Genomic DNA, 24886 nt, shown 5'->3' with positions numbered 1-24886 from the left:
TGGACTGAGACTTGAATCTTTAAACTTTCTTACTCCAAGATGAAAGAGCTTAGAGGGCTTTACGAGGAGTCTCACTGAATCATCAGTAATCTTTTATAAATCTCTCACTAAATATTTATTTGAACTCTGTTACGATCACTGACTCTGCACTTAAAATGCAGATTAATCGCTAACCACTAAACTTCTCCAAGCTTTACTTACTGCAGTAGTCCGTCTGCGGGGCCGCCTTCCAAAACATCAGAGATAATAATAGAAGTTTCACCATTCTCAAAGTTGGGGTTGTCTCTTCCTCCAGACACCGCTATACCAAATCCCCTCTTAGAGTCCTAAACAATTGGGAAGGTAAGGGGAGAGAAAACAAAAACTATGAAATTTTGCAAAACAGGTGATTTATGTGGAAAAACCAAACCTATAATTAATACAAATACAAAGAAGTTTTGAAAGGCAAAAATAAGAAAGAAGAGCTTTGACAAAGAAGAGCTTTTATTCCTTTTGATTTCAAAATAGGAGACACACAGGATTGTAGTATCAACGGTTTTTAAAAATTCATTTGCAGGACATGGGCACGACTGGACAGTTAGTGTTTACAATGATTCTTAACTGCCTTTGGGAAGCTGCCTTCCTAAATACCACTGAGTGACTTGAGGCCATTATGTAGGCTAGGGACAAAGAGTTAACCTGTTAATGGCAATGTGGTTAAGTGAACGAGATGTTAGATAACGCTTAGATAAAACAGAACTTGCAAGAAGAAAAAGCTCTTTGCTGGAAAATGAGACTCAAACTCCATGGCACAAAAAAGAAATCCACCCAACAAGAAGCACAGCAAAGAAATGACAGTAATGATTCTATGTGTATTAAATTCCAAGCAAGCTACAGAATAAATTACAAACTGGTTTTAAATATTGCTTAAAATAGTTTATAATACCCCATCATTGGTCTAGTCACAGTAAACATTTAAAAATAAAAGGAGTGCTCAAGAATAGGGAGGTACCCATTCAGCACTTTGAATCAAAGCCACCATTGAATATGAAGATACAGATCAGGTATAAGATCTCGTACCTTATTAATCTACCTTATAAACCTGAAGGAACCAGAGAAATACTTACCTTTTGTAACGTCACAGTAAACTGCTCCCATATCACCTCCTCCATGGCTGTGGCCTAGGGAAAAAAACAAAAACACTTTGAATATTATGCAAGTATTCACAAAATATTAAACAAGCCATTCAACCCAACTGGTCCACGTCAATAGTTACAGTCCATGCAAGTGTTCTCCTACATTATTTCATCACACCCCATGAGCGTGTTCCTCTGTTCGTCACGTGTTTCTCCAAATTCCCTTTAAATGCAACTGTACTGTTCAACTCAACCACTCTCTCACCATTCTCTGCAAGAAGAGTTCCTCCTGTATTCTCTACAGAATTTATTTGGACAATCTCATTTTGAAGATGCCCAATTCTGGTCTTAGCAGGAAATGGAACGAGTTGCTCTACATTTAGTTTCATCAAAACTCTCCATAATCTTATGGTGTACCATTGTATCACTGTTCAGCCTTTTATTTTTCAAACAAAAAATAGCCCAACTTGTTCAGCCTTTCAGTAAATATAACCCTTCTGTTCTTATTTGCACCTTTCCCTGGTGCATTTATGCGCTTATGGGACCAAACTATGTGCTGTTTTCCCAAGTGTGGTCTAAAAGAAAAAAACGTCTGTACAAGTTTATTATGACTTTCGTTTTTTTTTTTTAAAAACTTCAACTGCTACAGAAATAAGCCCTAGTGATTTGTTCAAGCAAAAGAACTTTATTTGCTGGCATCACCACTAGGAAGGGGCGTATCCCTAGGGTGCCCTCTACTCATTTTGATATTTATTTTCCAATTAAGTGTGATATACCAAAACTTATTGCTTCACATGATATCTATGCAAAAGCTTTGTGTAACAATTGATAACTGTCCAAATGTAACCAGCTTGACAGAACATCAATGGACAGTGATTCAGTCACTTTCTGTATGTTAGCTGATTTTAGAAAACAAACTGTGTTGCAAGGGCATAGCCATCTCAGATGGTAAGTGGGTGGATTTCTTTTTGATTGGACCAGTTTGATGCTTGGTGACAGCGGCTGGCATAGAAATTTAAAGGGATAAAACTTGCCTGCACCTTTGAGGGCAGCAACACATTGTAAGTGAATATCGGCCAAAACAAAAAAGGAGATATCTATAACAGAGGAAAAAAAAAGTTTCCACCTAATGCAAGGTACAGCTGCTGCCTCAAAACTGCTTTTACAAAAAAAAAAATCAGTGAAAACACCAACCCAACAGACTGGTCAAATCCCAAAAAAAAGTACTACTTTTTTTGAAAAGAATTCCACTCCACAAACCCAGGCACAAATTCCAGGCTGATACTCGCAGAGGAATGCAATATTCCTTCAATACTACTTAAAGTGCTGCTAAGTTGAAGTGCTAATTTTCCCTCGAGTGCACAGCAATTTATTCAGCAAATATCTTCCAGACCTCCGGACCAGTATTTATACTTCAAACACACACCACAAAAAAAAAGCAAGCTCATCTAGTCATCATCACAATGCTGTTTTCTGGGATCTTGCTGTGTGCAAACTGACTGTTCCGTCTCCTGCACGAGGTTACTCATAGGAACACGAAATGGCCATACAGCATATCACATCTAAGCCACCATTCAACTTGATCACACCTGAGCTGTATCAGATCTCATACCCTTTAAACCTGAAGTAACAGAACACCATACAAATTCGTTGATGACGCCATCATAGTGGGACGGATATCTAACAATGATGGGTCAAACTACAGAAGGCAGAAAGAGGGCTTGGTGACACGGTGCAAATGAAAACAATCTCTCTCAATGTCGGCGAGCGAGAGCGAGAGCGAGACATCATGTTCCTTGGAGTGGCCATAACTGACAACCTGTCCTGGACTTCCCATATAGATGGTCAAGGAGGCACAACAATGCCTCTTTTTTTTTCCCCCCCTGAGTTGCATGAGGAAATTTAGCATGTCCATAAAAGGTCCCTCACCAACTTCTACCAATGCACCATTGAAAGCATACTGTCCAAGTGCATAATGGTCTGGTATTGGAACTGCTCTGCCCAGGACAATAAGAAACCACAGAAGGTGGTGTGCACAGCCCAGACCATCACAGAAACCAAGCTTGCATCTACAGACTTCATTTACATGGCTCACTGCTGCACAAAGGCTGCCAACAAAGACCCACGGCACCCTAGCAATGATCTCCTACAACCTCTTCTGTCAGGAAGATACAGAAGCCTGAACACACACACCAGCAGGTTTAGGAACAGTTTCTGCCTGGCTATTACTAGATGAATGGACACTCTAACCTCAAATAACACTGATCTTACTAAACAAGAGTGATCAACTCTAAATGTTGATCTCACCTAGTACACACCCTGTGCAATATAACCTGAAGGTATCTGTCTAAGTATTTTTGATCTGTACATTGTTTGCTTACTATGATCTGCCTGTACCACTGAAACAAAACTTTTCACTGTGTTTCAGTACATAGGACAGTAAATAGAATCAAAACACCAGCAGCATGGTGGTTCAGTAGTAAGCACCACTGCCTCAGTGTCAAGGAACTAGGATTCTAGCCCTGAGCAACTGTGCAAACTCCACACACATTCTCCCCATGTCTGCACGCTTGCTGCCCACCTCTTCCCACCGCTCCCCACATCCCCCCCCACCCCCCACCCCCCCACCCCCACCACCACCCATGATCCGTTTTCCTCTCAGTCTAAAGATGTGTAGGTTACGTGGATTAGCCATGCAAAAAATTGGCCCATATAGTGTCCAGGGATGTGCGGGCTAGGTGGATTAGTCATGGCAAATAAAGTTCCAAGGATAGATTTGAGGGTGGTGTCAGACAGACACTCTTTGGAGGTTTGCTGTGAACTTGATGGGCTGAACGGTCTCTTCCAGACTCTAGGGAGTCTATGAAGATGGTCAATAAATAGCTCCTGTAGTAAGAGTTCTAGGATTCCCATGGTGGGGGAGGGGGGAAATAATGGTGTTTCACAGCTTGCATTTATATCATTGTTTAAAAACAAAACAAAAAAAGGATGGGGGAGAAAATACAAGAAAAATATAAAAATAAACAAAGACTTGCTCACTAAACTCAGTTCTCATGACCATGCTCCCTCAAGTCACATAAATCTCACCTGCTTAGTTAAAATCCACTGTTCGCAAGTGTAGCATTTTTATAGGACGAGCATTTCAATCAGTTGAGAAGGAAAAAATGGGGGAACCTTTTGGGCAAGTGCTCTTCAGAATTACTTCAAAAGTTTTCCAGTACTGAAACAGGCCATTCAATCTAAAGTGTTCCAAATAAATGCTTTATGCTCCATACGAGTCTCAGCTCACTATCAGCATACTCATCTATTCCCTTCCTCCTCTGGTGTTGTTTCAGTAGCTTGTAGTATACACCTCACTATACCCGAACACACATTCTTAGGGTAACAAAGCTTTTCCTCAAATTCCCTAATAGATCTATTACTTAATTAATATTTAGTACCAGAGTTCCAAAGAGGAGACTACAGGTGGAAGGTATAACATTTTCTACCTCAGATGAGAGCCATACAACTGCAAAGTGTACTTTCAAACATTTCAAGAAAATCACCAAAACACAGAAACTGTGCTTCAATTTAAAGAAAGAAGGGAAGAGAGAGGGAAAAGGTGAACAGAAGTCACTGATATCACAGTCCTTCTGTTATAGAGAATGGTGTAGCACAAATTTAGGCCATTTAGCTGAACTGATTGTATGCTAGTGATCATGCTTCTCCCAACTCATCAATATATCCTTCTATTTCTTTCTCAGTTCACTTGTATATTTAGTTTCCCTTTAAATGCATTCACGGTAGTTATGTCAACCACTTACTGGAGGTTAGAATTCCACTTTCAGATGTTCGCTGACCTACTTGTAATTTTCACATTTTATAGTCCTTAGTTCTTGGTTATGTGCCTTTCCTTTTTAAGGAAGGACAATTTTCGAACGAAAAAGGAGCTGAAAGGCCCAGAAATGTGGCCTCCCTGATGAACAATTATGCAGCAACAAAGCATTTTCATAAAATACCACTCTTTTACCGTGCATAGTTTTGAGAAGCACTGCAGCCGAGTAGAATGGACAAAATAAGGGATAAGGGATGAGAAATAAAATAATTACTTTAAGATTTAGTTTGCTTTTAGATGAATCTTATGTGCCAAGATGATATTAGAAAGCCTCAACTCTGTTTCCAGTAGGAGGTTCATTAAGCAGATTTGTTTTAAGATAAAACGGAAAAATAGCAAGAGGAGATTGGTTTTGCTTTGGGTCTCCAAAGCATTGTTCAGATTCAATAGTAACTTTCAGAAAAAAAAAGGGAAGAGTTCTTCATGGCCCTGGGTAAACGTAGGCACAACAAACCAAATGGTTGCCTCGTGTTTTGTCATTCCCAAAACAATACCACAGCTCAACAGGTACAAGGGGTTCACAATTCAAACATGCACACTGGACAGTTTCCAGAAAATAGCTGAAAATATTAACACAGATTAAGAATTATTTGACTAAAAGCTTTACATGATACATACAGCTGGTGTTGAAAAAAATTAGTTGCCATCCCAACAATTAATCTCTTCGAGATCATTACATTAATTTAAACTAAACTACAACAGCATGCAATTGTTAGTCTGAATTTTCCAACTACCAGGAGAAGCGAACTGTGAACAATTACAAGATTGAAAAGAAACAAACTACGGGGACTGACCATCAAGCATTAATGAAAAACAGTGACAGTAGCTTAGAAAGACTCACAAGACCACTGTAGAGCTTGAACGAATGCACTAAATTGGCCCATTTTCGCTGCAGCGTTTGGATAGACTTCATACTGAGATGCAACACTACACGGTTGCAATCGCCTACAACTAGTCAGTCCTCGCACCGAGAATCATCCATTTCCAGAAACCATCAAGCTAGATTATGCAAGCTTAATACATCGCTGCCCTACATGTAGCGCAAATCCTGCCTGTTACAATTGTGCTGGGAAGGCAAAACAGCCCATTCAGGACACAAGTCAGTCACAATCAGAACCTTGGCCGCCACACTGAATTTAGCACATTTTACATTGTACATACTAAGTAGGGCGATACTGCACAAGAATGGAAGAGTAATGCTAATCTCATCCAATTTTGAAAAGTATGTATGTGTTTTCTACTAGCCATTAACTTCAAAAAGGAAGTTGTTTTTTTCTTACATCCACTGTTATGAAAAAGAAACAAACACTCAGTGTTACAACAAGTGGGATTAAGCCTGCGAACTGGAGGAATGAGACAGGGCTCCACATTAACCATTCATTGTCCACTTGGTTGATTCAGGCTTGCAAACAAATCCAGTTTGCTTTCAGCTCAGAAAGAATTTCCAGAAACAAAAATAAACAAACTTTCTATTAGACACCTGAAACTTAGCCTGTAAAATTTCACTTCAGGCTCAGTTCAAAAACAAGATACCTTGACAAATCAGAAGAAAGCTGGTTACAGGTTAAGGAGTATCAACCTCAACTCTTGCGGCGGTAGTGGTTTGGTTTGGTTTGGTTTGTGGTCACCCGATGTGGTGTATACAAAAAGGTGGAATCCCTCTTTCCCCCCCACTGCGTGCCCCCACCCCAAAGTGGGCCAAAAAGTGGATCAATCAAAAATTTCAAAAGCAGAGATTTCAAGAGAAGGTTATCAAGGAGGTGCAGAACAGGGCAAGTGGATGGTGTTACGATACAGATAAACCGTGATCTTGCTGAATGTTAGGCCCAAAGAGGTCTGATTAGCCCCCTCCTTTTCCTACTTATATAGCAACTGCTAAGCCATTAAAACCAAAATAACCGTGGATGCTGTAAATCAGGAACAAAAACAAAAAGTTGCTGGTAAAGCCCAGCAGGTCTGGCAGCATCTGTGAAGGAAAAACCAAAGAGTTAAATGTTTCAGGCTTGGTGACCCTTCCTCAGAAGGAAGTGCTACTGCTAGGCCATGTTTGATTAGGTTCCTCACCAGCTTCCACATCTTTCAGCACCTTACTTTATAAGCTACTGCTACAAACAATTGTATTTCTGCACAATTTACACATTAATATGCTGCCTTGGTCCCAAGTTGGCCAGACTTCATTAAACACTCTGGAAAGCAGAAGGCTACCAAAATTTAAACAAAACAGGTAGCTCAGTGATTTTGTTAAACTGGGAGAACTGACAACAGAATAATGCATGGCTTTCCTTAGTTGTACTTTTAAAATTGTACCACAAAAAGGAGGGAAAAAAAAACAGGTTGGAGCTGTTTTAGGACAATATTTCATTAAAATGATCTTTATTATATGTGTGGCTGATAGAAAGCTTGCAGAAATTTGTGAGTTTCCAATGGATTTGGAAGTAGAGCCTTGCCCAGCCTATTTCATTTATGCACGAGGAACAGGGGGTGGCTATTCTGTCCTCTCAAGCCGGTTCCACTATTTAACTAAGATCATGGTTGATCTGCATTTCAACTCGGAACCATGGCATGCAGACACAATTAAAATACCTAGAGATGCTTGGTAGTGAGTGAGTGTGTAGAGGGATCTTGGTGTCCATGTACATAGATCCCTGAAAGTTGCCACCCAGGTTGATAGTGCTGTTAAGAACGCTTATGGAGTGTTCGGTTTTATTGGTAGAGGGATTGAGTTCCGGAGCTGTGGTGTCATGCTGCAACTGTACAAAACGCTGGTGCGGCCTCATTTGGAATACTGCATGCAGTTCTGGTCGCCCCATTACAGGGAGGATGTGAAAGCACTGGAAAAAGTGCAGAGGAGATTTACCAGGATGTTGCCTGGTCTGGAGCACAGGCCCCATGAAGAAAGGCTGAGGGACTTGGGTCTGTTCTCATTTGAGAGAAGGAGGCTAAGAGGGGATTTAATAGAGACATACAAGATGATCAGAGGATTAGATAGGGTGGACCGTGACAGTCTTTTTCCGAGGATGACGACTTCAGCTTGTACAAGAGGGCATAGCTACAAATTGAGGGGTGATAGATTTAAGACAGATATCAGAGGCAGGTTCTTTACTCAGTGCCAAGGATGTGGAACACCCTGCCTGCCAATATAGCTAAACTCAGCCACATTAGGGGCATTTAAACAGTCCTTGGATAAGCAGATGGATGATGGGATAGTGTAGGGGAATGGGCTTAGATTACTTCACAGGTCGGCGCAACAGAGGATTGAAGGGCCTGTTCTGCGCTATATTGTTCTATGTTCTATGAACACAAAATTGAACCCTACGCTCAAACAGGTTTTTGTAAAAAAAAAAGGAGTGGGCATACAAAGATCAGGCAGTCTGCTAGTAAATGCTATTTCTTTAGTGACAGTATCAAAAGCTCCATCTCCCAAATCCACTAACATCATAACAAGCGGTTCTCACTACAGAAATAGAATACAAGCCAAAAATCAAGCATTTTGGTAGGGAACACACGTCATACTAATACTTTGTAGCATAATCCATATTTAAAAAGGCACAACCAAAAAAGGACCTTTTTTTGAACGAGATCATCCAAAACTTGGATGAACTTGTAATGACACTAATCTTCTAATCCAAAACACATTTGGAACCCATTTTTTAAAAAAAACTCACTGCAGTTGGGTGTATTTCTGGACCAAAGATGAAACTATTTTTCCAGCTATGAATAAACATATCTGTTGATAACAAAAGCACAAAGTTTCACCTCAACTGTTGAACTCAAATGTGAACTGAAAATGTCACCATTTCCAAAGAAAACAGGAATAATCTTCCAACTGTCTGATGAATTGATAGCCAAAAATAAAGAAGCAATAGCAAGCACAGTTGGTGGTGAACCGCACAGCGTGGAGTTTGGTTTTATTCAAATAAATTTTGTTTTCAGCTTTATGCTGTGGAGTCTTGGAAATTGACTGTCAGGGAGGTTAGCAAGAACACGGTTTGAAAACAATCATTAGGTTTCAGCTAGGGAACTGCATCCAATTCTGCACATAAAACTATTAGGAAGGATGTGAAGACTTCAGGGAGAAGGAGAATGGAGAGGAACCTGGTGTCAACTTTACAACATATAAACAGGCCATTCAGCCTAACTCATCCAAAGGCAAACGACCTCAGTAAAGCAGATTGCAAACAGGAGGCTAAAATAGTATCAGAGATAATGGGAACTGCAGATGCTGGAGATTCCAAGATAATAAAATGTGAGGCTGGACAAACACAGCAGGCCAAGCAGCATCTCAGGAGCACAAAAGCTGACGTTTCGGGCCTAGACCCTAGAGCTCTCTGATGAAGGGTCTAGGCCCGAAACGTCAGCTTTTGTGCTCCTGAGATGCTGCTTGGCCTGCTGTGTTCGTCCAGCCTCACATTTTATTATCTTGCAAACAGGAGGCTATGGGGAGATGTGATAGACGTGCTTATAGTGTAACTAAAAAAGAAACTCCTTTCAATGGCAAGATGATCAGTAACCAGAGAGCAGAGATTTGAAAGGTTAACTTTAAGAGGAGTAAATATTTAGTTAGTGTGGCAAACAGTGATTAGGAATGCACTGACTGAGGATATTTTGAATCAAAATTAAACTTCCAAACAAAGAGATCAGAGTTAGTAATCAAATTTGATAGTTCTATGAAAGAGCCAGCACAGGCTCAAAATGGATTGAGTGGCTTTCCTTCTGTTTCGTCATCAATTCCATCAAAGAGAAATTTAAAACAAAATTATTCATTTTCCACACAGTAATCAGATAAAGACTACAGTTCTCGCCAATAGCTAGGATTTTTTGCAGACCACCTGCCATTTTTTGTGGCCTTAGAAGCATTCACTAATGCAAAACAAAACTGCTGCAACAAACAATCCACTGGAAACATGTTGAAACATTCCTGTCATTTACTCCACCCAGGAGTTTTAAAGCAAACAAACAATGATAATTTGAAGAGAGGAGTTAAGCTTATAAAGTTGATGCAATCTTGCTGCTATCTTTCTGAAAAAAAACACACTCACAGTCCCTGCCCACATTACTTCACCCTCAGTCTTAGAAAAAGCTACGCATGTCCATTAAAACTAAATGCAAAGAGGTCCTGTTATTATGCAGTGTACAAAGACAAGAAAGTGACTCTCGTTCTCAAACATAAAAGTGAGGCTGCACAAAATGAGTCATCAGTTGGACAAAGCACCTCAGTTTCTGAAGGCCAATGTTTGTTAGAGAATCTGAGGCAGCTAGCCAAAGTGGCCCAGATTACCATTCAATTCAATGCTCATTTGTAGTACCATATTTTGAAAAGTTAGTTAATTTTATATTTGATACAACGTGGACCTATTGTACTTAGAGCAGAGTCAGCAATTAGAATTCTAGAGGAAAGAAAGAATATGCAAACCTTACTGTTGTAGTGTGATAGTCACACAGCACAGAAACAGACCCTTCAGACCAACCATAATCCTAAACTAAACCAATCCCACCTGCTTGTGCTTGGCTCTCCATACTGTTCTTGTTCACCTACTTATTCAAAATGTCTTTTAAAACATTGCAACCATACCCACATCCAACATTTCCTCGAAGCTCATTCCACACACAAAACAAGTGTGTAAAAAAAACGCTCCTCATTTCAAATCCTTCTCTCACCTTTAAAAATAAGCCACCTAGTCTTGAAGTCCCCCCTCCCCGATTGTAGGGGAAAGAAATTTGTTGTCAGAATTTAAAAATCTCTAGTACTGTACATTACCCAAAAATGGATCACATCCAGGGAAGCTTTAGTGCATTATTCCACATGTAGAGTAACCTAGTTAACAGGATTTCAAGATGCTCGCACCAGATGTAATCAGCAATGCTATTCAGTTCACATTGATAATTTGAAAGGATTTTAAATTTAGACAGCATTTTTTTGCCACCTTCAGTTGTTTAACTGGAGCCAATAGAAGCACTTCTAAAAAAAGTGTGAGCAGTAGCTATTGCAGGGCAGGAAACGTAGCCACCAATTTGGGTATACCATTGCTTTTCGTGGAACAATGTGGTAATTACCAGATAATTTTAAAAAGTAACGTCGGTTGCGGGGTAAACATGAGTCAGAAACTTGGCATTAAGAGCTGTGTCACAAATGGAGAGGAGCGGTGAATCTGATAAAACTGGAATGGAGGGGTTGGGGAAGGGAGAAAAGTGGAGGAGATCTGGAAAAAGAAAGTATTTGTAGCACTGATCAAAAAGGTGTTATTACACACCTCTGGAACAAGTGGAACTTGAACTTGGACCTCCTGGAGGCTTGGTATTTAACTGTAGCATTAGAACTAATTTTCCCTGTTCTCCAGATTGCCACATTCAACTGGAAATACTACGGCAACAAAAAAGTGACAAAAAAATAAAAACCCATGAGCACAAACACATGAAAAGTAAATGTTGCCAGACAGGCAGATCCTTTTAAACCAATAATTTCATCACCCCTTGCAAACCCTTATCAATACATGAAAGATAGCAGGCATATTAATTGTGTTTGGCAGCATACAAGTCATCAGATTGACTTCATGTACAAGTAAAGCTTCCTTGAAATAAACAACTCCTTTCTTCTCTACAATTGAGTTTTGAGGGGATTGCCCCCCCTACCCCGCCTTTCTTTACGCATTCACAAGATGAAGGCGTCATTGGCCAGGCAGCATTTATTGCCTAGAGGGCAGTTATGAGTCAACCACATTGTTGTGGGTCTGGAGTCACAGATAGGCCAGACAGACAGCAGCTTCCTTCCCTAAAGGACATTAGTTGTAGTGCAGTTGGGCAACATCTCCAATGCTGAGCCTGTAGCTCCAGCCTCCTACTCCAGGACTTGGATAGTGCATTCAGAACACAACCAAAGTATCAACCAAAATTTTCCAGAAAAACAACACACACACCCCCCCAGCAGGAGGCAAAAGCAAGAGATTTATCAGTCATGTGATGGATCCCATATCACAATCCACAGCTGCAAATAAAACTGCAACAACAGCAGCATGGTGATCAGTGCTGTCTCACAGCAATAGGGAACCAGGTAGATTCTATGCGTGGGTGGTCTGTGTAGAGTTTGCATGTTCTCAGTGTCTGCGTGGGGGCTCTGGTTTCCTCTCAAGGATATGCATGTGATTGGCCATGCTAAAATTGCCAATAAAATGTCCAGGGAAGCAGAGGCAAGGTGGATTAGCCATGGAAATTGCAGTGTTATAAAATCGGAGGAGGGGAGGTGCTTTGGGTGGGATGCTCAGAGGATCAGTGTGGACTCAATGGGTCAAAAAGCCTCCTTCCAGACTAGGGATTCCATGATTCTAGGAAGTGCATATCGCCCCAGCTACTTAAATTACAAGGTGAATGATAACATGCTACCACCACTAGGGACTCCATGTGAGGGGATGCACTTGGGAAGGTCAAGTACCAGGCGGAAATTATACAGTGAATGGCAGAACCGTACAGTATTGATATGCAGGTTCACAGAACACTGAAGGTGGCAGCAGAAATAGACAAGGTGGTTTACAAAAAAAAAGGGTTAGGGCATGCATGCTTTCATAGGCAGGGGCATTGAGTATAGAGATAGACTAATTATGCTGCAGCATTACACAACTGTAGTCAGGCCACACATGGAATATTGCGTTCAGTTCTGGTCACCACACTACCAGAAAGATATGGATGCTTTGGAGATTGTACAGAAAAATATTCACCAGGATATTGCGTGTTATGGGAGATTTCAGGAATGAAGAAAGGTTGGACAGACTGGGTTTGTTTTCATTGGAATACAAGAGGTTGAAAGACAACATAATAGAAGTTTAAAAGATTGTGAATGGCATAGATTAGAAAGAATGAGGCTTCCCACCCCCTCCCCCCCAACCGCCTGGAGGTGGAGGGGTCAATTATTGGGTGCTACAGGTTCAAGCTGCAAGGTGGAAAAGTTTAAGAGACATGTGAGAGGCACGGTTTTCCCACAAAAAGGGTAGTGAGTACGTGGAAAGCACTGCCAGAGGTGGTGGTGGAAGCAGACAACAGCAGCATTCAAGAAGCACCTTGATGAATTGGTGAAAAGTAACAGAACAGAGGGATATGGATCATATAAGCAAAGACAGTTTTAGTATAGAAGGGCAAAAATGTGGTGATGCAGGCTTGGAGGGCCAAAGGGCTTATTCCTATGCTGTATTGTTCTTTGTTCTTAAAAATCAGACAAAAAAAAACCCAGATCTAATATCCTTGGCCTGGGATTTTCAAATGCCACATCATATTCACCCCTAAACATTACTGGCTTTTACTTTGTTTCTCCTTCTACAGTCATCACAAAGATTGTGCATACATTCTGAGACCTCCCCAAATCCCATTCCATTCAAAACATTCTGTCACCCATTATCCTGTCATGCACTAAGGGCCACTCGCTCACATGTACTCTCAATCAGCCAGCACAAAAAAACTTCAAACCTCATTTTCCACACCTACCCCCCCGCCCCGCCCCCACCATCTGCTTTGCACTACCTCCCTAACTTTCCAATCTGCTTCTTCGTCACATCCTTCAAATTTTCAGACTCTGGATTTCTAACACTTACCCTTTGCCTTTGATGACCTTCATCCTCTGTGGAACTCCCTAGTTACTCAAGGAATCCTCTTAGAATTTAAGGAGTCTTTCATCTTAGTAAGTTTTCAATTACCTCTCCCAATCTCCACTGTGGAGTGCCATAAAATAGGAGCAGAATTAGGCAGTTGGATCAGTTTCTCAACCCCACTTTCCTGCCTTCTCCATGTAATCTTTGATCCCCTTACTAATCAAGGACTTATCTCTGTCTTAACTACATGCTCAGCATTCTACGGCACTCCGTTCCACAGATTCGTCATCTTCTGGCTGTAGAAATTCCTATGCAGGCCTACTAGTGGTCTGCAATTTTCCATAAGATTTCCCCCACATCTCCCCCACCCATCCTACTAAACTCAGAATACAGATTCAGAGTCCTCAACCACTCTTCATATGACAAACCCTTCTCCACAAGATCATTCTTGCAAACGTCCTCCAGGCTCCCTCAGAGGCCAGCATAACCTTCCTCAAATAAAAAAAGGAATACAAAACCATTTATAATATTCCAAGCGTGGTCTGACTACAGCCTTGTATTGCTCAGACTGTATATCTCTGCTTTTTCCATTCTAGACCTCTCGAATGAATGTTAAATATTCCACTTGCCCTCCTAACTGTCAAATGAACCTGCATGTTAACATTAAGAAAATCGCGAACTAGGACTCTGAAGTTCCTGTGCGCTTCAGGATTTCCAAAACCTTTTTCCATTTAGAGAATAGTCGGCTCCTCTGTTCTTCCTAGCAAAGTGCAGAACCTCACACTTTCCCCATGTTGAATTCCATCTGCCACTTCTTAGACAGGCCAGCAGAGTGGGCAAAGTCCTTCTGCAGCCTCCCACTTCCTCAACACTATCAGTCTCTGCACCCACCTTTGTGTCATCTGCAAACTTAGCAACAATACCCTTAGCTCCTTTGTCCAAATCATTAATGTATAACACAAATTTATTGTTTAAATTTCCATTAAAACACCTTGACACGTTAGTTAGTTACCTAGAATGTATAGTACTAAAACAGGGCATTTTGCCCAATTGTCCCATACTGGTTTTTAAATGATCCAGATAAGCTTTCTCCCACCCTCAGTATGTCCTTCTCCCTCATGTATTTAGTGTTCCCCCTAAATGCTTCTCTGCTATTTGTTTTGACCATTCCACGTGGTAGTAATTTCACATTCCTCCCACTTTCAAGGTAACCAGTCTCGCCCGAATTCCAGATGAGATTTATCAGTGACTAATGTCAAGCTTTGGTTGGCCAATAGTGTAAACATCTTCTCTATGTCTATCCTATTAAACCACTTCATTATACTGTTGCTGATATGGCAATTCAACACAAGTCCTGACATGAGACAACAGCAATGCAACAGACATGTTAAACATGTCAACATCTGCCAATGTCTTTCTGTGCATTTCTTTACTGGCACATCACAAAATATGAACTCTGCCTGCCAGTGGAAGTTTTCACAATTATGTTCTTCTGTGGTTTCATTAGGGTGCACTAGGATATAGGAGATCCAAAACAGGAAGAGTGACATATTTACATATTGAAATGTCAATATTAAAACAATTACTTTAAAAATTTAAAACCCAGTTTTGTTGCTAAAATAGCATTTTCACTGTTATTAACGCATGCTATCCAACAACTTGCTAGGAGATGAGATTCTCCAAGAATTCCTCTCAGTAGTGTCCTAGACCCAATCATCATCTGTTGCTTCATCAAATAACCTTCCCTCCATTACAAAAAAAAAAATTCATAATTGGGGATGTGTGCTGATGATTGCACAAAATGTTCAGCACCGTCATGACTCCTCAGATACTGACGCAGTCCATATTGAAATGCTGCAAGACCTGGACAATGTAGAGGTTTGGGTTGAGGAGTGGCCAGTAATAACTGTGCCAAACAAATGCCAGGGAGTGACCATCTTCAAGAGAAGATTAACAGTCACCCCTTGACATTCAACAGAATTACTAGCATTGAATTCCTCCATTCACAATGCCCTGCGGGTTACCACCTGATCAGGAAATGAAGTAGACCAGCCATCTAGATACTATGGTACAAGAACCTATCATGGAATAACTCTTCTCCTGACTCCCCAAAGCCTGTCCACCATTTGAAATCAAAATGCTGGAGATCACAGCAGGTCAGGCAGGATCCATGCAGACAGCACAAGCTAATAGTTCGAATCTAGAGGATTCTTCAAGAGCTACATGTTCACAATCTACAAGGCACATGTCAGGTGTGTGATGGAATACTCCCTACTTGCCTGATGGGCGTAGCTCCAACAGTACTCAAGAAGATTAACACCATCCAGGACAATGCAGCCAGTCTGACTGACACCATTCAACAGCAGTGTGTACCATCTACAGGATGCACCGCAGAAATTCATCAAGGCTCCTTACACAGCACAATTGAGAAGGCCAGGGGCAGCAGGTACCTGGGAAAACCATCACCTGCAATTTCCTATCCAAGCCATTCACCATCCTGATTTGGAAATACATTGCTGTTCCTTCACTGTTTCAGTAAAAACACTAATTTCCTTGCTGATTGCATTGTGGGTCTTCCTCTAGCATATGAACTGTAGTAGTTCGAGAAGGTAACTCACCAGTATCCTCATGGACAATTAGCGATGGGTATTAAATGCTGGCCCAGCCGGCAATGCCCACATCCCATGAATGGATTTAAAAACAAAGTTAAGAAATTGCCAAAAGTTCCTTGGCGATTTGTATTACTATGCCATAAACTACTAGACTACCAGCTCTCATGCTTTCAGAGCTGTTACTTAGCAGTATAAAGGTTGTGAAAATGAAGAAATTTATTTTTCCCGCCAGGCTGCTTAGCCCTTCTTGCCAGAAAATGAGGGTGGGCTCTCATTTCTACAAGTAGCAAATTGTTCTTAAAACTTTAAAACCAAAAAAAAGGCTTAAATATTGTTGTTATATGCCATCTCTCTCTAGTCACTATGCCTTCTGTTCCTGGGTTGACTGCAATTTAGCAGTTTCATTCTTGGTTGTCCCTGTTTCTTTTGCAACCCTTGTTTTTCATTGGGTAGGGAGATGGCTGTTTGGTTCTGTTCATTCCAGATACCTATTGCCTTACTGTGGCATTATTGGATCACAGCTCCACTAAAACTTTTAAACTACATAAAATATACAGATTTCCCTCCTATAAAACAACACTCCATCTTCCTAACTCCTGTTTCTCTAATCTCAGCAATTTTTTTTTTAAATTTTAAAGGGCACATTAATGAAAAGGATATATTGTAGTACTCAGGTAAACACATTGCAAAGTTGAGAATTTTTAACATGTGGAAAGTAAAAGAATCAGCACAGATTGCTGCTTCATTATTAGTTTTTCGCCTTTCAGTAAAACCAGCAGCGAGTTATGTTTGCTTTCATTACCATTCCTGTTCAAGTGCAATCTAAAGAAACAGGCATGCACCATATTTATAGCATCTTTCACAGTCTCAGAATGACCTACAGCTCTTTACAGCTAAGCGGAGTACTTTTTGAAGGGTAGCCACTGTTGTAATTTAGGGAAACTTACAATCAATTGAGTTCAGCAAGATCCCACAATCCATAACTAACTAAATATCCAGTTCATCCATTTTAGAGGGATGAATATTGGCCAAGTCACTGAGGATAACACTCCCAAAGTTCCTCTTTGAAGTAATTCTTGGATCATTTTACCACAAACCAAAATAAAAAATAGGACAGACAGGTCCCCAGTTTAGTCGGTTCTGAGGAAGGGTCACCAGACCTGAAACGTTAAGTGTTTTTTCCTCCACAGATGCTGCCAGACCTGCTGAGCTTTTCCAACAACTTTGTTTTTGTTCCCAATTTACAGCGCCTGCAGTTCTTTTGGTTTTTTACCCCCCAGTTTAGTGCCTCATCCAAGAGACAGCACCTGCCACAGTTCAGCACTCCTTCAGTACTGTTCTGCTCCAGTAGAAGAGTTTAGAGGGTCAAAGCAGCATGTTGGGGTAAGAGGATGGGGATTAATTGAGCTGTTCATTCATTCAGAAGGAAGAGTCTGCACAAGTACAATAGGCTAAGTAGCTTTCTTCTGTGCTCTCCAATTTTATACAGCCTCTGAGCAAAGCCTTTGACCCACAACCACCCAAGGAGACAGCATGTTACTCAGGTCAGCCACATTTGAGGTTTTAATTATTTATGAAAAATATAGTTACTGTGGTTAAAAAACTGCCCAAGGTATCCTTTGTTCAAAATATTGCAGCAAAGTAAAAGGAATAAGTACCTGTTCAATAACTGTTCTTGGCAGCAGATTAGTCATGTTATTTGAGTAAAATTAGTAGTATCACGCGTTACACTATTGATTTAGAGAGACATTGATGGATTAAATAGAAAGAAACAGGCACAAAACTATGATAGATTCCAGCTTCTGCCTTCATTTGTACACAGCACAAATAGGAAGAGACACAAACGTTAAAACCCTAGCCAGCTGAACACACCTTTTCAGATTTAGCAATGTACAACCAGTACAGCCCTAACACAGAAGACAAACACTCATCTAAACTGGGAGTGTCTGACAAATTGAAGCTGGAGGTATAAACTTTGGACAAAAAAAAGTTTGAAAAAAAAAGATTTTTAAAAATCATGCATTATTTCCACACAACACTTGCCTGGTCCTGGAACCTGACAGCCATTTTAAAAAGAGATCAACAGACAGGTTTTTAAAAAAAAACTACAGGAACTATGAAGGAGACACCTGGGTTCCGCCCCCCCCCAACACCTGGAGGCTCAACTCTTCCAAAAAAAAACACAAATATTGAAGTTTAAAATATTTGAAAAAAGCTTTCCCTTAAGTTTGAAATAGGCTTCACCTCTGGTAACTAGAAAAAAAAACAACAGAAAGACGACAAACATTTCATGGCGTTTGCCTTTTCCATGTTACCTTTTTGTTAGTTACTGGTACTCAGCAATACCTTGGCTTCCCCCCTCCACATTACAGAAGCAATGAATCCACACCTTGACTTAGCTCAGTTCCAAACGCACACGGGACAAACTGAACAAAAAAAAGCATATCTCCTCAACCCAACATCTGAAGATTCAACTCTTTTTTTAAAAAAAGTTAACACCGCTTTCATCTGCCCGGAACGACTAGATTAGCTGAAAAAAACATGCGCCCGCCCGACCCTATATTTCCGAACTTGCAATCGATAGGAACCAATAGAGTTTTCTGAAAAAAAGTTTGTTTTAAACTCACTTATTTGGGGCGAATTCACTTGAAAATTTGCTTCAATTATGAGAGAGACAGAGAGAGAGAAAGAGAGAGAATGTCAATCCTTGTTGACTTGGATCCGGTTTCAGTTCAATTTTGCTTTACATTATTGATCTCGTTCAAACCGGAGAGAAAGAGAGGAGTTGCCAACCCAACAGAATTACTCTGGAGTCCTGGACGCTGCTGGAAGCTACAGCCAAACAGCAAAATATATTTTTAACCTTCCACAAGTACCCCTCCCCCAAATAAAAACATTGCAAAAAATGCTCATGTAAATTATGAACTCATTAATGTAAAGAGTATAGTAGATGGGAAAACAGACTATTAGACTGGATGAGACAGACAGGTGGAAGATTAGGCGATTTACTTCCAGGACTGCATCCAGAGTTGATAACCTGACAATTAGATGCTCCAGGAACGTGCTAAATCTTTGTAGCACGTATACTTACAATGCAGGTCAGTAAAGGGGAAGTACAATGGGTATAGTTTAGACAAGTGTGACGTTTCCTTCCAAAATTGTTCCATCTGAAAAGACCATTAATCTTCCAACAGTTGAGTCTTGTTCTTGGTGTTAATAACCTTGACAAGGCTTGCATGTTAAAGCAAGCTGTCAAAGTAAAGAAAGCCATTCAGGCCATTGCAGGGCCGAGATACAGACAGTCTTGCCTGTGCCAGCTCTTTGAAAGAACTATCCTACTCCAGCAAAAGTAGCAAGATTCTCTCTTGCAGCCTTGCAATTCTCTTGCTTCTTAAATATACACCGCCTTCCTTTGGAAGGAAACTGTTGATTTCACTTCTAGGTCACTACAACTAGTTATCTTAAAACTATCTCCTGCTTATCAAACCTTCCACTTGCAGAAATAAATTTATTCACCTGGCAAAACCCCCTCAAAAAAAAAGTTCTGACATACCTATCATTTCTTTTAATAAATAGGAATGGACTTTCAGCAAAAACACAGATTTGTGGGCCTACGTAAAATCCTAACTTTTTTGTGGCATTTACTACACGAGTGTAAACTTGAATGCTACAGTGGAAAGCACCAACATAATTAACAGTCCCATCCTAAAAAGGTTTTTACAAAGCACCTATTGAAAACAAGTATTTGAGACCACTTTAACAAACCAAACAAGTCAGATTCATTACAGCCATTGTTCAATACTAAAATCACTAATCCAATTGAATGATTTTTCAAATACATCCAATCATCTAATTGTTAAGACTGGATTAATTCACTGACATTCAACTAATGAAATTAAAGAAATGGATTGCAACTGGTGCCCATGACAATAGAATTCTGCACAAACCTAATAATGCCAACTAATTTGGTGTTTTCTGTACCAAACCCTACAAAACATTGCTCAAATATAAATTTTCAAACAAAAAATTGTGGACAGGGAAGAGAACTCACCAGTACATTTAGAAGATACAGATCCTGGTCACATCACAAGCTTTAAGTTAGTAACTGGCCAAAATAAGGATTTCAAGTGATATTTTCCTTTGGGAGGACAAATGATAAAAAAGTAATATAAAGCTTTTATTTCTACAGTACCTTTCACATTCCAAAGCCTCTCACAGGACCATTAACATTATTCAACACCAATCCAAACAAACAGGTATTACAACAGCTAACCAAAAATTGTCAAATAAGCAGTCTTTAAAAGGAGAATTTTTCTTAAGAAAAATTCATGGGATGCGAACATTGCTGGGACATTTCAGTGGGCAGTTATGAGCCACACTAATGTGGGTCTGGAGTCACATGCCAGCCAGGCAAGACCAGGTAAAAATGGTAGATTTTCTCCATTAAATGGACATTCAGTGAAAGCAGATTTCTATTTTAATATCACAATCTATCATTGATTGTAATGGTGACCCCGAAATGGAGACTGACTTTATATTTCAGATTTAAATGAATTTAAGTTGCAATAGCTGCATTTGTATTATTTAAACCTGCGTGCCCAGTACATAGCCTGAACTTCTACAGTTCTAGACCAGTGACATTACCATGAGGTCAAAATCTGTTCCCCTCAAGGAGAAAGGGTAGATTGCTGTGGAGAATTTAACCCTTTAAGTCAAAAGGCAGCTGAGGAAATGGTTAGCAGTGAAGAATAAAAATGAAAATGAGGGATGTGCAAGAGGCCAGAACTACAGAGAAAGAGGCTTCAGAGGGTGTTGGGCTGGAAATGACTAGAGTGATGGAGAAAGGGTGATGCAAGGGGGAAAAAAAAAATAGATTTTTTAAAAAAAGTATTAAAAGACACATTCCTACTGGGGTCCAGTGCAGTTCAGTGAAAGACATGGGTGCATTACGCTAAAGACAGCAGAGTTTTGGAAAAGCTCAAGTTTACAGAGGGTGCAAAATGAGACGCCAGCCAGGAGACAGCATTGGAATGCACTAAAACAGTGCTGTTGTAAAAGCTCAGTGTATAGAAACAGAATCCCGAGAGTTCACACGCATCAATCTACAGAAAGCAGACAGGATCATTTGAGAAGGCTGTCAAAAATGGATGCAGGTTCCTTGGTTTCATTAAAAAAGGTAGAATGCACAGACCATGTGTCAATTATAGCATTGTGATCAATTCTGGGCACTGGTCAACACAGCACACTGTAATATGAATGACAAAAGGGATAGAACCACCCCATTATTGCTCCATCTACAGCAGAGGTGGAAGCATTGGCCTGTTCCAGTCACAGTGCATGAAAAGTGTTACATTTTGATATGACAACAACTCAGGTAGCTTGCTTTAAAGGTTGTCTCAAATGATTATTTCAAGTGTCTTAAAATGTTGGGTGATGGCAGCTATTTGGAAGCTTACAAAAAGTCAATTTCTTGAGATTTTAGTCAAGTGTACAAAAATAATAATATCTAAATGTAGAACAAAAAGAATGAGACAATTCAGTTCATCTTGCCCAGGTTGGCATTTTATGCACCACAAGAACAGTGGTACAGTGCCTAGCACTGCTGTCTCAACATGAGGGACTCAGGTTCAATGCCACCCTTTGGTGACTGTGTAGAGTCTGCACATTCTCCACATGTCTGCATGGGCTTCTTCCAGGTGCTCCAGTTTCCGCCCACGGGCCAAAGATGTGCGGGTTACAGTGGATAGGCCATGTTAACTTACCCAGGTTATGTAAAGACGTGCAGGCTAAGTGGATTAGCCGTGGGATATGCAGGATTGCAGGGATAAGATAAGGGGTGGAATGCTGTTTGGAGGGTCCGCATGGACTCTTGGGTTGAATGGCCCTGCTTCCACACTGTCGGGATTCAAAGAATATTCCCAATTTTCTTTATCCTGCAGCATATCCTTCTATTCCTCAGTCATATGTTTATCTAGCTTCCCCTTAAATACCCAAACTATTCACCTCAATTCACTCCATGTAGTAGCGAGCTCCACAATTTCACTGAGGTCTGGATGAAGAAGAATTTTCTCCCGAGTTTTCTATTGGATTCGTTTGTAACTATTGCAAACTGATGGTCTCTTTTGGCTCAATGCCCTATTTGAGCATTATTGCAGTGAAAAAAAGATTTAGCAGAATTAATATAAGCCTTGTATCTATTCTTCACCGATTTAGGCAACTATCCTATCCACCCAAGTACAGTTAAATATTATCAGTTAAAAATAAAGCAGTTTGATATATTGCTACTTAATTATGCTACTTTAATTTTTTTTTCTTCAAAAGAAGTGGAAATATACTCAAAAATGCTACTTCTCCTTTTCCAAGCTACACACAAACACATTTTCCATCTCTGAACACATTTCAACACAAATTATTTTGTACAGAATTCTGTGAGAAGTACAGGCTGAGAAAAGACATAGTCCACAAAGAACTCGCCTCTCCCCTTTGTCATTGTTTTTTTTTTCAGTTTTATTCCCATCAAAAGCACGGCAGAGGCTGGTTATAAAAATTCTTCAGTAAAAGCGTTGCCAGGTTTTCAAGGAAACCAAAACACTGAAGAAAATCAACTTTTTTTTTGAAAAGTAAGTCTTTTATTCCTAGCACAATGCTGTTTCTCTGTCCTGAATGTACAGCAAGTACTGAAACACAGTGTTAGGCAAGCGTGCCAACTTGTTTTAAAGATCAATTTGTACACGTTTTGGTTACATAAACATCAAGTCTTTCCTCAGGTTTCACTGCAGGGTCATATTGCACAGAAAAGTAAACTTAAGTCAGGAAATCAAGTTCAAAAGAAAATCACATGTTTGCACACAATAACAGACAGATGAATTATCACATCTAGCTCCATCAGCTTCTAATGATATACAAACTGTCATATTCTGGCTGTTTTGTAACAAAGAGATAGACTGATTTGCATTAAGCATCGTGCTTGAATCAAATAGAATTTTGCTGTTATCCAAAGCTGCTCACTGGAAAGTAGAATGGCATATATTGAGGAGAGAGTTGCGGCTCAGTGGATAACATGCTCACCCAGGTCATGAAGACTGAGCTCTCAAGACCAATCTAGACATTACAAACACAAATATCCAGGAGGACGACACACCCAGTGCAGGACTGAGGGAATCTCCGTTAACATTTCAGGTACTTTTCTTGACTAGCTATGCAGATGCAGAGAAATCATTAACACCAGAAGTATATTAAGATCCCAAGCAGCTCAGTTTATCTAGCCTTTCCTAGCCATTGGTAAGGTCTAATGCATCATAATTCAGGGACTGTCCACCAGGATCCACAAAACCTTAAGTTATTCTTTACTGGCTCACCCACCACATGCCTGGCAATCAAGTACTGTAGTTCAAGAGCCCATGTTGGCCATGACTTCTAATGTGCAACAACTTCCTGCGAAAAAAAAAGTTATCACTGACACAGTCAGGCAGTTTCCCCCCCACATAAAAACATCCCAAAACGCTTCTATTACACCAAATCACATCTTGAAATATTAGGTGATTAAAAGCTTGCTTAAAAAGGGAAAGGTTTTAAAATGGCATCTTTTAAAAGAAAAAGAAGAGAAAAGGGAGGCAGTAATTTTGGATGAGGAAATTAAAGCTAAAGAGGGTGAAAACAGGTTTTGGAGTAGATCTGTAGCTCAGGCTGTAGGTGTGGAGGTTGGTTAGCTCGCCGAGCTAGTTTGTTGTTTCACAGACATTTCATTACCGTGCTTGGTAACATCCTCAGTGCAGCCTCTGATGAAGCGTCCTTGTGTTTTCCCACCTGGTTTTTAAAACTCTGGGGTACGTTGCGATGGATTGCCTCACTTCTGGGTTTCCTCCATAGTGGAACGTATATGAGTTCGAGTTAAACGTGTTTATTAAAAGCCTGCTTCGCGGAGTGCCGGACTTCCAGGAATTCTTGTGCTTGTCTCTGCCTTAGCCTGTCCCAGTTGAAGTGGTGGTTCTCCTTGTCCATGTGGATTGAAACGAGTGAGTACTGGTTGTGTCTTTTTGTAGCCAGTTGATGTTCATGACCAGTACTCACTCATCTCAATCCACGTGGACAAGGAGAGCCACAACTTTGACTGGGACAACACCAAGGTCCTGGGACAAGCATGAGAATTCCTGGAAGCATGGCACTCCACGAAGCATGGCATTAACAAACACATTGGACTCTACCCCATATACATTCCACTACAGAGGAAACCTGGAAGTGAGGCAATCCATCACAACGGACCCAAAAATTTAAAAACCAGGTGAGAAAGCACACCAACAGAGGCGGCACTGAGGGTGTTACCAAGCATGGTAATGAAATATCTGTGGAACAACAAAGCAGCTTGGCAAGCCAACCAACCTCGACAGGTGAAGACACACTCACTAATGGTACAGAATTAAACACTGGGAATGCTCCAGAGGGCAGAATTGGAAGATTGCTTAGGTCTCTTAAAAGGCTGTGGACCGGAGGTAGGGCTCGGCAGAGGGTGGGGGTTGGAAAATAAAAAGGGAGTGAATGTATATATTAGCAGAGTTTTACGACAGAACAAGATAAACAAGTCAGTCACAGTTTTGTTTTGACCTCAAATTTAGGTCAGTTCTGTGAAGTCCTCAGAATTGGATAGCGAGATACAGAGCTGTGCTCCTGACAATGGAAGGATGTATCGTTAAGCAGGTTACCTTACAGTAAAAA

At 40.5% G+C, this 24886-nt stretch overlaps 1 protein-coding gene across 10 annotated transcripts in view; it reads right to left on the bottom strand.

The window, feature by feature from the left end:
* The window catches only part of LOC125450835 (tight junction protein ZO-2-like), a 121929-nt gene that overhangs the window by 60857 nt on the left and 36186 nt on the right, over positions 1 to 24886 (bottom strand). For 3 of the 10 annotated variants that reach the window (XM_048527148.2, XM_048527153.2, XM_048527146.2), the window contains exons 2-3: positions 1107 to 1160; positions 202 to 326 (exon numbers count right to left, since the gene is read on the bottom strand). In XM_048527148.2, the coding sequence (XP_048383105.2) occupies positions 202 to 326; positions 1107 to 1151 (170 nt within the window). In that variant the 5' untranslated portion in view covers positions 1152 to 1160. Of the gene's footprint in view, positions 1 to 201; positions 327 to 1106; positions 1161 to 5830; positions 6027 to 18217; positions 18253 to 18489; positions 18691 to 18801; positions 18972 to 24886 lie in introns of those variants that run through there. The other 7 variants (XM_048527149.2, XM_048527154.2, XM_048527152.2 and 4 more) reach the window with 7 other exon arrangements.

Source organism: Stegostoma tigrinum, chromosome 3 (assembly GCF_030684315.1).
Source record: "Stegostoma tigrinum isolate sSteTig4 chromosome 3, sSteTig4.hap1, whole genome shotgun sequence".
NCBI lineage: Eukaryota > Metazoa > Chordata > Chondrichthyes > Orectolobiformes > Stegostomatidae > Stegostoma > Stegostoma tigrinum.
The sequence above is the reverse complement of the archived record's forward strand: the minus strand, read 5'-3'. Positions and strand labels throughout refer to the sequence as shown.